The 14,382-nt window shown below is 39.8% G+C and overlaps 1 protein-coding gene across 1 annotated transcript in view; it reads left to right on the plus strand.

Annotated features, from left to right (window-relative positions):
• LOC101579976 (calcium-binding mitochondrial carrier protein SCaMC-1) overlaps positions 1 to 14,382 on the plus strand; it is a 73,535-nt gene that overhangs the window by 49,180 nt on the left and 9,973 nt on the right. Inside the window, exons 6-8 of the mRNA XM_004636951.2 lie at positions 1,488 to 1,640; positions 10,862 to 10,969; positions 13,939 to 14,106. Of these exons, the coding sequence (XP_004637008.2) occupies positions 1,488 to 1,640; positions 10,862 to 10,969; positions 13,939 to 14,106 (429 nt within the window). The remainder of the gene's footprint in view (positions 1 to 1,487; positions 1,641 to 10,861; positions 10,970 to 13,938; positions 14,107 to 14,382) is intronic.

A 14,382-nucleotide genomic window follows, 5' to 3' on the forward strand; every position in this document is an offset into this window, starting at 1 on the left:
TTTTTTTTGTATTTTTAGTAAGGGTTTACAGGGTCTCACTATGTAGATTGGACTTGTAGTGATTCTCCTGTGTTCAGCCTCCCAAAGAGCTGGGATTACAGGCATGTGCCACCATGCCCAGTCTCTGTCGCCGTCTCAGCATGTGTCGGGGGTGGGGCCAGCATGGCATGCTGGGGATCAAACCCTGGCCGATGCGTCACTATTCTTTAGCTTTTCATACTATGTAATATTTCAAGTGTATATGTCATATATTATTTATCATTGTGAAATTTTTAAACTTGTAAATATCCCTCTTAAATCTATTATTATAATTATGTGATGAACAGATTATCATTTATAAACTCTTTTTTATATTTGGAAGTATTTGTTTAGAAAAATTTCTAGAAGTTTAATGATATCATTTTTGAAAGCTATTTTGTATACATGTGCAGATTCACAGATAGGTAGCTAAAATATTTTCCAGATTTGTTCTTACAAAGAGTGCCCATTTTGCCTTGTTTTCTCATTATTTTTATATTATGGACAGGGGGTACTTTACTAATGTTTTAACTCTAACTTCTTAAAAAATAACATTTCTTATCATAAAATAATGTATTAGAAATAAGGAAAACCACCAAAAAGCAAAAAGAAGACATCAAAATGGTATGGAATCTTCATCTATTTCTTGGTTAGTGATTCTATAACATAGTACCACAAACTGGCTTAATCAACAGGAATGTGTTATCACAATTGTGGAATCAACATGTCAGCGGGTTTGGTTTCTTCTGAGGGCCACAGGGAAAGTCCACTCCAGGTCTCCCTCCTTGCCTTGTGGATGGCCAGTTATGTTAAATTAGAGTCTCTAATAGCCTTCCTAAAACTTGATTATGTGTATAAAGACCCTGTGTCCAAATAGATCATATTGTGGGGAAGTAGAATTCAGGACTTCAATATATGAATTTTGAGGGATACAATTCAGTCCCATAATACCTGTGATACCTACATTGGTCAGCTTTCCCATTGCTGAGAAAAATACTTGACATTCAGTTTAGAGGAGGAGAGGTTTATTTTGCTCATGGTTTTTGAGGGTTCAGTGCGTGGCTGCCTGGTTCAGAGAGAAAAATCAGGCAAAAGAGCACAGTGGAGCGGAGTGATCACTGTAGGTGGATGGGACGCAGGACACAGAAGAGGGACAGCAAGACGTAGCCTTGTCAGAGCCCCCACCCCAGGGACCTAGCACCAGCTGGACCCCACTTTGGAGGAATAGTTTGGTCTATTACAGTAGACCCCAAGCCATAGATATGGGGGTCTCCCATAATAAAAATATGCATTTGGGGACAAGAAAAAATTAATAGATCAACTTCATGTTTCTAAAGGGAAGTTAAATCAGTCTTGGGAGTTCTGGATTTATACATAAGTATGTACAATTATTTCATTAGGAATAGCAATACTGATGTCATAGTGTTGCAAAATAAATGGAGAAAATAAGCTTGCTATTTCATTTCTAGGTTCACAGTTTAAAGACAAGGAAAATGAGATTGATTAGTGTGTTTGAACAGTTGATAAAAGAAGGAGGAGTGCTTTCTCTTTGGCAAGGCAATGGTATAAATGTCTTTAAAATTGCACCGGAAACAGCACTTAAGGTTGGGGCCTATGAACAGGTAAAATGCTGTTAGCTGTGGAATTTTAAATTAATATCACATTTTAAACTTAGATGTTTGAAATATTTAGATGTTTATGAAAGAGAAAGCTAGAATGTACACAAATAATGATTGTCAGTGTAAATACTAGTGACTTTATTTTCATTTGATTATGTCTTCACATTGCTATTGTACGTAAGAGAGCTTCTGCTCATCACAGTGCAGAAAACTGTTGTAAAACATTTTATAATTGGTTTTGTCTTTGAACAGTTTTATAGAGATTTCAGTTTATTTAATGAAATAAATAAGTTTATTTAATGACTAGAAGATTAATCTTTCAGTGAAATACTGAACTGGTGAGAAGTAAACCATTCGTATGGTTTAGATCTAAATTGTGCCCCGAATCTCATGTCTGAAGGTGAGGCCTGGTTGGATGGGTGGGAGAGTGTGTTCTTGTCTCCAGCTCTCTGCTCTCCCCGTCCCTCTCCCCGTCCCTCTCTCCCTCCTTGTTTCCTTTTCTCCATTTGGTAAGCAGCCTTCTTCTGCCATGCCATCTGCTCTGGTGCCAGCTGACCCCGGACCAACTCTGCTCAAGTCGCGAGCCAAAAATAAACCTTTAGGTTGCAGGTGTCAGGATGTTTTGCCCTGTGATAGGAAAGTGACTAGTACAACAATAAATTTAAAAATTTTTAATCTGATTTAGAATCTTCCTTTTCCTTAAATAATTTACTTTAAGATCAGCTGTTTCTGTTTTCAGTTATAAGCTACTTGTGTCACAGAAGAATCCAAAGGTGTTCTTTATGCTGCTCAGGCTATATTTTTCTTCACTGTAAATCTTGTAGTAAATCACTTCTTTAAACATTTTTTGAGCATATGGCATTACAGTGCTTCTATTGTAGGGCCTTGTTTATATGGCTACTGTAGCTCAAAATTTTAAGAAAATATAAAACATTAAGGATATTGGATTTATTTCTAATGTACATCTTTAAAACTTACATTTTTTCCTTAGTTAAATGAGGATTTGCTTCTTCATTCAACAAGTATCACTTTCATCAGCGAGTGTTTCTTGATTCCCCAGTGTGTTCCAGACTCTCCTGTAGGTGACAGAGATATTGCAGCAACTAGCAATCTAACAACAGCCTCGTCTTGTAGAATTTATCTTAGAATACATGTGGGAAGAGGCAACAATCAAATAAAATACAGGCTGTGTCAGATGGTAAACAGTATCTTCAGGAAGAATGGAGGCTAGAGGCTAGATGGAGCGCTCTTTCAAGGAGATTTACTGGGAAGAGAAGTGGCAACTAGAGAGAGTTGGGAGCAAGAGTGTGTTTTCTAGCAGTGAGGAAGCAGGGTTTGAATGCTTAGGTGAATGATCCTGTGGGCCAGCACAGTTGACAGCAAGCCAGCAAGAGAGGGAGAGGGGGGAGAGAGGGAGAGAGAAGAGAGAGGGAGGGAGAAGAGGGAGAAGAGAGAGAAGAGAGAGAGGATGGTGGCCAGGGACTGTCCTTGAATGGTGAGTGGAGATTTAGCAACAGGAGAGAGGAATGAGTGAGAGTGCGGGGAAGGGCTTGTTCCTCCGTTTGCTTCATCTGCGAAGTGTTGCAGGTGTCACAGTTTTAAGTGGTCTGTTCAAGCGTCCTTCCTGGGGTTTCAGTATCATCAGTGATATGGGAAGCAAGGACATGTTGGCGGCCTGAGGAAAGAGAAGAGGTGTGAAATAGTCTCCTAGGAGGGTTGGAGAGCAGTGAGGTGGGTACTCAGGAACACAAAGTGACCGCAAGGCAGCATGCTGATCTATAAAATCTTATTTCCAACAGGTTCTGGCTTTTGGCAGTTTCATGGACTCAGATACTTATTGTGTGCCCACCATGAGCTAGGTCCTATGCTGTAGTTTGGGGTTGCATGAATGAGCACAATAGATACTGTTTCTCTGCCCTTCTGGACCTTGAACTTTATCAAAAGTAGATGTTGAGGATGGTTCATATAAATTGAATTATCAATTTAGGTGCAAAGATAGTATGTTGTAAAAGGATAAAAGGAACAGAGCAACTTGTGTACTCTTGGTTATTACTGGGAATTTATACGGTGTTATTTGTGAGATCAGGCACAGATGGGAATAAACGGCCTGATCTAAATCGGTGGTGGTGAACCTATAACACAGGGGCCCTAAGGGCTGTTGGTATCACTGGATGCTCCAGAGGGCTCGCTGTCACTGTCCTGAGTCGTCCGCGTGCCATCCTCACTATCTGGTGATGCACAGCAACATAGAGGATGTGCAAGGTAGTGTGCTGTTGGGTACTGATTAGGACTTAAACTTGGAATTGCTTTTTGCCTGCAACCCTGGTAGATGGCAGTGAGTCACAAATAAGCAGCTAAGGTCATAGTTTTTCCCAGTTAGTGCAGAACTTGCCTAGAGATGGAGGGTGGCTCGCTTTCATGCTCTTCTCCTTGAACCCTGCTCTGGTTCCTCACGGCCTTCCCAAGTATGTGTCACCTCATGGGCTGAAGGAGAAGGCAGGAGTGTAAGATGTGAGAAGCAGAAGTTTTCCTGCCCCTATTTGTTTTAACCTTTTTTCTCCTGCTTAGAAGCCCTGCCTTTTTTCTTAGTTAACCTTTATTCTTCCATAGACTTCTTCTTTTTTTTCATTTTTAAAAAGAGAATACAAAAATAGTAAAAAAAGAAAAATTAGAAATGATGCAGAATTTCACTAAACAAAATGATAGGAATTCAACAATGGTTGTTATGTTGCATAGAATATTCTCGAGAGTGCCACTTTTTTTCCTTAAGCCATAGCAGAGGAGGGAATGTTGTATGGGGTGAGGTAAAATGAATTGTAATAGTTTCCTAAAGATGATGTATTTTCTTTCTTGGGTTCTATGTAAAAATCTTTATCCCAGTGTTCCCTTTGGATCTAAAATGTCCCCTCAGGTGGTATACACTTGTAATCACAGGATTGTGGGAGGCTGAGATGGGGACCGTGAGTTCTAGCCCAGCCTGAACAACTTAGCAACTCAGTGAGATCTCAAAATAAAGAAACACAAAAGGCCTGGGAGTGTATCCCAGTTCAAAGGGCATAGGTTTAATTCTCAGTTTCACTTTAAAAAAAGTCTCCCAAAGGCCGTATGTTAAAGGCAGTTACCAGCTGATCGACTTTTCTCTGGGTCACAAGAACTCTGACTTCATCAATGGATAAATCTACTGATGGATTCATAATTCATTGCATTATTGGGAGGTGATGGAAACTGAGGAGGTGAAACCTAGTGAGTAGGGGTGTGGTCCTTGGAACCGTGAGTGGTCCCCAACTCCTTCCTCTGTAGTTGTCTTCTCTGCTTTCTGGCTTCAGTGAGGGGAGAGCTTTGCTCTGTCACTGTGTTCGTCTCACACTGGGCCCAGGAATGACAGAGCCAGCAGATTATGGACTGGAATTCCTGAGACCATGAGCCAAAATGAATCTTGCCTCCTTTTACCTAGATTTTTAAAGGTATTTTGTTACAGCACCACAAAACCGAATGACTCACCCAGCATTTAAACTCACCCACAATTTATCCCTATGTAACATGTCCAGGACTCCTACTATTGGGCCATATACTTTTTCTTTAAGAGAATCTCCTCCTCCTCCACCTCCTTTTTTTTTTTTTTTTTTTTTTTTTTTGAGAAGGGTCTCATATGTAGTTCAGGCTAGCTTTAAACTCAACTATGTGGTCCAGCTTGGACTTGAACTTGCAGTGATCATCCTGCCTCAGCCACTTGAGGATTACAGATGTGTGCCACCATGTGAGGCAAGAGTTTTCTTTTACCTTTTCCTGCCTTGACTTGGTTGATATTTTCTCTCACTGAGTTATTTTTTAAAAAAAATTCTATTGGCTGGGGAGATGGCTCAGTGGAATAAGTGCTTCCCTGGTAAGCACAAGAGCCTGAGTTCAATCCCCAGTTCTGAAAAAAAAAAAAATCTCATTATCTATCTATCTATCTATCTATCTATCTATCTATCTATCTAATCTCCATTCTTTCAAGAATCTAAATCTTTCTCTTTCTTGAGAAGTAACTTCCTTTGACACCTCTTTCTACCCTAGGATATTAATTATATGTCTCACATAAATTAGAATTAGATTCAGATATATGGGACAGTAAACCCCTCAAATGATAACTTAAGGTATAAGTTTATTGGTTTAACACAAATAGAAGTCAGGAGAGGCAGTTCTGGGCTGATACAGAAATACCTCCAGGATACAAAAAATTCAGTCACTTCCAGCTCCCTGTCTGCCCTCGTGAACTGTCCTTGTCACCATTAGTCTGAGAGGATATTCCAGCAACTGCATCCATGTTCTAGGTAACAACTAGGGAAGGAACCAGAGGAGGACACACCCTTCTCATGCAGAACAGTTCCTGAAGGTGACATGTAACCCCATGCTTACATGCTGTTAGCCATAATTTAGACACATGAACACATTTAGTTGAAAAGAAACTTAAGAAGATACTTTTAGTTGGGAATTAGTATCTAAAACTACGAAGTATTTCTTAGGAAGAAGAAGATAGTGGATATTAGCACATTGATAGGAGTCTGCTGTATAATTCTTGTCTTTTCTTAACAAAATCTGTTTTAAACTGTATTTACCAGGAATAGTATATCTTCTTCAGGAGAGGGGCCATGCATTAGTCCAAGAATAGTGCCAGGACAGTATTGAATGTTACTCAGGAAATAGCTTACTGTCACTTGGCTGCTTTTGCATAGCATGATGTCTTCCAGCTTCATCTCTATTGTTGAAAATGACAGTATTTACTTTTTAAAGACTGAATAATATTTTGTGCACCACATAATTGTGTTATACATATACTACATTTCTTTAACTACTTATCATTTTCATGGCTTTCGTATCTTAGCTATCGTAAACAAATGATGAAATAAACATGGGACCGCAGGTCACGTGAGGTACTTATTTTATTTTCTTTAGGCTGTATACTTAGAAGTGGGATTGCTGGATCATCTTTGGTTTTTTGGAAGAACTTTCCATATGGATATTTGGATATGGATAGTGTTTTCCACATGGATATATCAATTTATATTCCCGTAAGCAGTGTGCAGGGTTTCTCTTTCTCTGGATCCCCATCAAAGCTTATCTTTGAATTTTTTTCTTCTCAAACTTTGCATTGGTGTATGTTTGTAATACATGGTAAATACACTCATTATGGGGGATTGACGCATGTGCCTATCACGTTTCAAGCCTTTTTACTTCCTCTGCCTGACCTAAAATGGTGATCCTCTTGCCTTAGCCTCCCAAGTGCTGTTACTGTAGCTGTGTACCACCGTGCCTGGGTTGTCAATTTTAAAGGGTAACTTTGCAGGATATAGAAGTCTGGCTTGACAGCTGTTTCATTTTAGGGCTTGAAAAACTTTACTCCAAGCTCTCTTGGCTGTTAAGGTTTGTGCTGAGAAATCCGCATTTTTCTGGCAGACCTACCTTTGTGTGTTACTTGCTGTTTTATTTTTCTCGAGTTGCTTTTAGCATTCTCTACTTTTGTTGAACTTCTGGAATGTTGATTACGAGGTGTGCTGGCAAGGTTCTTTTTTGACCATGGCCTGTGGACTGGGTGATACACAAAGGGCTGTCCACAGTGAGTTTTTGCCACTGTGTTCTCTCCTCCATGCTGTCCGCCCTCATGCATAGGGTATACTTCTTTTCCTACTTCGACTTGGCCCATACTCCCTCTGCAGAGCCTGTTTCTTTTTGTACCTTTACTAAAACTTTGCTAATCTTAAAAAAATAAAGTGAACAGTTTGATTTTGACATGTGAATCTCTTTTTAGGTTCTGTTTTTCAGTGATATGTTCTTGGCTTTAGCTTCCAGAGATAGTGTTCCTCCCTTCAATTCATTCAGTTTAATTGGGTTGGACCTATAGCTCTGAGAACAACGATATCAGAATTTAATAGGGATTACATTGTATCTGTAGGTAATTTTGGGTGGCAGAGACCTTTGAACAATTTTTATTCTTACAGTCCATGAACATAGGATATTTTTCTGTTTAATCTGTGTTTTCTTTAATGTCCATCAGTGCTTCATCATTTTCTGTATGTAAGAGTTTTGTCTATTTAGTTTATGCCTAAGTCTGTCTGTCTCTCTCTCTCTCTCTCTCTCTCTCTCTCTCTTTCTTTTTGTGTATTTTAGGGAAGGGTCTACAGGGTGTTCAGGGCCTCACTACTAGATGGGACTCACAGTGATCCACCTGTTTACAGCTTCCCAGGAGCTGGGATTACAGGCGCGGGTCACCACGCCCAGTCTCAGTTGCTGTCTCATGGTGTCCTGGGGGCGGGCCCAGCATGGCTAACTCTGAGATTGAACCTGTCTGCATGTGCTTTAATCTACTGAGCTATGTGGCCAGCCCTCTTTTTGTTATTTTGAATAAAATTATTTTTATTTCCTTTCCAGATTGTTTTTTCTTTTAAATATAGAAAAATGAGTAATGTTTTTGTTTTTTCCTACCCTGTAAAAATTTCTCCTCCTCCTTCTGTTTTTACACGGGGTCTTGCTATGTAGTTCAAGCTAGCCTTGAACTTGCGGTGATCCTCCTCCTTAGTCTGTAGAGTCCTGGGCTTACAGGCATGTGCTACCGTACCTAGCACAACTCTCTGAATTTATTAATTCAGGTTTTTTTTTTTTGGTTGAATCTTTAGAAGTTTTTTTGTTTGTTTGTTTGTTTTACATTTATGTTTATATCTCCTGAAAACAATTTTATTTTTCCCTTTGGTGATGACTTTTTATTTATAGTTCCTGTCTGATTGCTCTTGTTAGGACTTTCTCTACTCCTTGACCAGACATGGCAGGATTAGGCTTCCTTGTTTTAGACTGGATCCTAGAGGGAAAGTGTTCACTTTTTCCTCATTGGCTGCAGTGATGGTTTCAGTCTTTTTTGCTGCTTTAAAAAACTATAAAGAAAAGAGACTTATGTCTCAGCACTCTGGAGGCCGTGAAGTCTAAACTCAAGAGGCTGGTGTCTAGGCAGGGCATTGGGGCTGCGCTGTCCCAAAGGACAGCGCAGTACATACCTAAATTATGTACTGTTTTCCCCCACGAAATATACTAGTCCATCACCTTGTGCCTGACCTTGCAGAGTCCCAAGGCACAGAACAAATGAAGGGAGATTATTCTTTCACAGTTACCAAGGATGCCCTTAAGTTCAGTTCTCAGCAGAGTCCTCATTTGCATGTAGAGCAGCATTAGCATAACCTTTCTTGTCCATGTGTTCAGAGAGCTCTTGAGCTCTCACCAGAATCACTCGGGCTTTGCTTATAGCAGGTCTGATTTATCTTTTTTTTTGGGGGGGTGGGTCGGAATCGGGGATTGAACTAAGGCCCTTGTGCTTGCCAGGGAAGCACTTATTCTACTGAGCCATCTCCCCAGCCCTAGTCTGTTCTTATCAAGAGTGCTTGTGCAGAGTCTTTCAGGTTCCTTCTGTAATCCAACATAAAAGACTCTTGCCTTGTCAGGTGCAGTCACCACAATGGTCCTTCTTCTCAGTACCAATTTTCAGGATTAGTCAGCTTTCTGTTACTATGGCAAAATAACCTGAGACAATTAACTTTCTAAGAGAAAAGGTTTATTTTGGCCCATTGTCCTTGAGGTGCCCGTCCAAAATTAGGGATTGAGGATGTTGCTTTGAGCCTCTGATGAGGCTTTTCATTGTGGTGGGAGCATGTGTCAGAGCAAATTGCTCACCCTGTGGCCCTGGATGCAAAAACTAATGAAAGAAGGGGCAGCAGTGTCACATTGCTCTTCTGAGAAATGAATTTCTTAGTTAACTGGGTAATTTCTCAGTTATCCAGTGACCTCCCACTAGACCCCCCACCTATTAAGGGGCCACAGCATCTCTCAATGATGCCAGCCTGGGGGCCAAGCCTTCAGAAGAAGGCTCTTTGGGGACACTTAACTAAACCACAGCACATTCCACATTTAGGAATCAATTTCTGTGTTTGTTAGGTTCACTTTAAGCTTTTATAACAAAGTGATTCCAAAATACAATAGCTTAAATAAGAGGAAGGCGAGTGCTTCAGGGCTCACTGTAACCCTGCCATCTTCGGTGCATGGCTTTATTATTTTCTAAAGAGAATAAAAAGTAGTAAAAAAAGAAAAAAGAAACAATGTAGAATTCCACTAAACAAAATGATAGGAATTCAACAGTGCTTGTTCTATTGTGTGATGTTGTCTTCAGATTACTTGCTTAGATTACCAGATAGAAAAGTGCATGGCTTTCAAGAATATACTTGCTTTTGCTATTCCTAGGTAGAGGAAAGAGGAGTACAAAACAAGGATCCTTAAGGTAATTTCTCAGCATTTGCACCCTCCTCTTCCTCTCACTCATCGGCCAGAACTAGTCACTTAGACAAACTACCTAAAAGGAAGAAAAGGGAATGTGACCTCTAGCAGTTACTAATTGTAATCTGTTGCTGTTACTAAAATAAAGAAAAAATGCAGACCGCTGGGAACACAGAGCAGTCTCTGCCATGCTAATTGGACCACTTACACTTTCTGATGGAGAATTACTGACTTGAGAGCCAGAGAGTGAGATCAGAGAGGGTAGCTGAGGCCCAGGGCTGACAGACCACTAAAAAGGTAAATTAGAGATGAGTGCTTCTGCCTAGGAGGTTACAAGAGAATCTGTTTACTAGAGCTATCCTAGATCCCACATGACTTTCTAGGTTCAGTGGCCCCTGCAATTTGGCTTGCACTAGTTCTTGTGAAAGGCTCTTTTAGGCTAGATTTAGATTTTCTTTTGTGGCGTGTGTTGCCATGGCTAAGTTAGTTAACTCAGCTGTTTCTTGAGCTAACACAAGGGAGCTGTTCCTTGTGACAGAAGAGCCTCTCTTACTACTGTACTCCTCCTGACAACCCGTAACCAAGCAATATTATGTGTTTTCCATGATGCTAAAAAGAGATTTTTCCCTTTGTGTCATTGTTGTTCCTCATGAAATAACAGAATCATAAATATACTTAAGTAATTTAATACTGCTGTTAATGTATTCATCAGGAAAATAAGGAAAATGGTGCTGAGTGGAGGGTTTGCACACTGCTCTACTTATTTAGAAATTAAAATGAGGTATTGTGCTAGGCTGTGTTTATGTCAGGTATCTGGAATGCATTTTAGCATAATTATGCTATTACATATTATACTATTAATTACTATAAAATTGGAAATAGCATATGTTACATGTCACTAATATTTCTGTTCAATACTTTCATTTATGCAGTATAAGAAGTGGCTTAGTTTTGATGGTACCCGTATAGGAATTCTTGAAAGATTTATAGCTGGTTCCTTAGCTGGTGCAACTGCCCAAACATGTATTTACCCCATGGAGGTATGTATTATTATAAAATTTTAACTTTTGAAGGCATGCTTTTAGTGCAAATTACAACTTCTCGCAAGTGAATCACAGATTAGTATTTTATAAAAGAAATAGCTTTATTGCTATAGGATTTGCAGTTTATATCAAATGTCAGTCTCAGTGTATATTTTTCTGTCTACCACAGAGGTTGTACTGCAGATATATCAGGAAGAAATGGTTTGCTGGATTGCTTGATAGAATCATTACTCATTAAATAGGCAAATCAGATTGTGTATCCATTGAATTTAAGGTGCTCTGCTGGGTTCTGTACAGGATCCAGAGAAGGGTCAGACTGCGATTTTAATCATTTAACTGATGGTCTAGAAAGGGAGATAATTAAATTGATAAAGTAGTTTTTGCTAATGACCTAAAATAATGATGATCCAAACTAGAAAAATCAGTACTAGAAGACAGATCAGTACATAGTGCATATCAATATGTGAACACTCAAACATGAGAAAGTATTTCGGGGTAGGGATTTCATGAAGGATATGGGTAGCCAGGGTTACAGCTCAGTGGCACGGTGCCTGCTTGGCAAGCACAAGATCCTGAGTTCAATTCCTGGGACAAAAAATGAGAAAGATATGAATAAGGTATGTGAACTTGGCTTAGAATTTGGGACATGCAGGAGATTGTGGGGCTGGAGCAAAGAAATGGAGGCTTTAACGAAGTAGGCGTTTGGTTCTGGGCTGTATAGTTGCACAGGAGAAGGGCTGGGGCCTGATCAGAAAGGCTCTTGATGCTAATTTTAAGTGATGTGAAAAAAAAGAAGCAGCATTAAAGACTTTGGAGTCTACAGTGTCATCTGTTTTGTTTTGCTTTGCTTTTGTGGTGCTGGGGGCCTTGTGCACGCAAGGCAAGAGCTCCACCATTGAGCTACATCCCGAGCCCCGCAATATGACCTTGATAGTTTTTTTTAAAGAGAGGATACTAGAGAGATGGGAAGACAGGTACCAGTCAGAGAAGAGATAATAAGAGCTTGAAATATGATAGTAACTAGGGCAGATCAACTCCTTTTAGAGCTATGGTGAGAATGAACAACTTCAGATATGAAAAGCAAAGGGCAAAGAAGAGAATGAAGTCTTATCTGGGTAATGCGCCTGAGAGTCAGAGCCTTAATAGAGGTGCAGTAGAGAGGAAGGGAGCTAGGCTTAGTGGTGGTGCATTCAGGGTGGCATGAGTTCACTTTTAGCTGTTGGCGAGACCACCAAGTTAGGATTTTCAGTGGGCAGTTGCAAATGTGTTAGAGCCCTCAGATTTCAAGGGTTTGTGTTGTATCTGTAGAAGCTCAAACTATAAATAAAAGGTAAATAAAAGATAGGTAATAGGCAATAGGAAGCTAGACCTTTTGCAGCTCTGAGTGAGATCAAGAGATGGAGAGGAAGAGAGAGAAGGGCAAGCAGCTGAGAAAAAGGAATTAAGATGCCTTGTATACAAGAAGAATGCAGACATCACGTACTGCAGATATGTACCAATAGAAACTGCAGTGGCAAAGAATGACCCAAATAAGAATAGTAAAGAAAGGCATATGGGAGCCTTTGTGGTGGTGTGTGCCTGTAATCCCAGCAGGCGGGTTGTGGCGAGTTTGAGACTAGTCTGGGCTACAAAGTGAGCTTATGGCCAGCCTGAACTGCATAGCGAGACCCTGTGTCAGACCAAAAAAAAAAAAAAAAAAAAAAAAAAGGAAAATGTACTGTTTTGTTTCTTTTTAGTGACGAGAAGACAGTTTTTAAGATCTTAATTTAGAAAGAAGAGGAAAAACATGCTAGTGAAACAAGCATAATGATTAAGGTTGGGGAAAAGGGCACTGCCTCGGAGAGGGTAGGGGATTTGTAATGCTGCAGTTATCTGAACTACCTGCTTCTGAGAGGCCCACAAAACAGAAAGCTTCCTGCTACAGGCAGGGCAGCCCCGTCTTGTCACCCAGTTTCCTTCATCAGGATGAGTTTGCGATGGCTGTTTGGGACAGCCAGTTCTGCAAGCAAGAGTTCCCTTAAGTTACTAAACATTAGGACAATGAGGAGCGCGATTCCTATCAGAATTACATTGGACATGAGAATGTGGAGCAGATAGAGCTCGCTGGGTCCAACTGTTGTCCTCATAGTTTCTGTGAAGTTACTACGTCATTAGCATAGATTAAGTCCAAGTCGTACCAAGATACAGTTTACAGGCTTTACTAGAATAGTTCCCAGTTGCACATTTTGAGCATGTATATGTGCTTTTCTGACATTGGTTCTTCACTTTCACATGACCATGTACTTTTTTGAACTGGTGTTTTGTCTATATTTATTTTGTAGCAATAGTACTATCTTAAATTAATTTGTTTCAGTACACACATGACCTTGTATGATAAAGACGTTTGAGCAGATGTATCCATCAAGGACACACTGATTGTTGGAATACTTTTAAAAATTTAGTACTCCATCAATTGTTGGTCAGTAAGTTATAGTTATGCTTTATGGTGCTAGAGTTTGAAGGTAGGACCTCATGCAAGTCAGGCAAGAACTCTACTGTGAGCTACACGCCCAGCCTTCATTATAGTTATTACTATTATTTTTTTTCTGTATTTAGGACAGGGTCTACAGGGTCTCATTACATAGATCAGACTCATAGTGATTTTCCTGTTTTCAGTCTCTCAAGTGCTGGGATTACAGGCACGTGCCACCACGCCCCGTCTCCATTGCCGTTTCAGTGTGCCTCACTGGTGGGGCTGGCATGGCACGCAGGGATTGAACCCTGGCCACTGCGCTCTGCCTAAGCAGGCGCTTTAGTCCACTGAACTATCAGGCCTTCCCTTCTCATTATAATTATATTTATGGTTGCTTTATCTTTTCATTCCAGTAAAAATTTGTAAATATTATAATATAATAGACCCCACTAGATTGCTGGATGAGTTGGTTGAATCTAATCTATGCATATTTCTTATGCTCTTTTACATGTAGGTAATAAAGACCAGACTTATTGTAGCTAAAGCTGGAGAATATTCTGGGGTTTTTGATTGTATCAAGAAACTTCTGAAGCAAGGGGGTGTGCAAGCCTTTTTCAAAGGTTATATTCCTAACTTGCTGGGCATCATACCTTACGCAGGCTTAGACCTTGCAGTTTATGAGGTGAGTTCACTCCAAAATATGACAGTGTGTGTTAGATTTGAAGATAGGTACGATGGCTTTTTATTCTAAAACAAATGATTTTGCATGAAATAGCTTCTGACCAGGAAGTGAAGTCAGTGTTTTAATTTGACCTTTTATTTTATGTTAGACTCTGATATTCTAATAATTTTGATTTTTTTTTTTTTTTGTAAATCGATTTTTTGGTGATAACATGTCTAAATTCTGATATAATAGAGGTTTTTTTTTTTTTTTTTTTTTGTACGGGGGATCAAACTC

The sequence above is a fragment of the Octodon degus genome, unplaced genomic scaffold (assembly GCF_000260255.1).
Source record: "Octodon degus isolate 3935 unplaced genomic scaffold, OctDeg1.0 scaffold00084, whole genome shotgun sequence".
NCBI lineage: Eukaryota > Metazoa > Chordata > Mammalia > Rodentia > Octodontidae > Octodon > Octodon degus.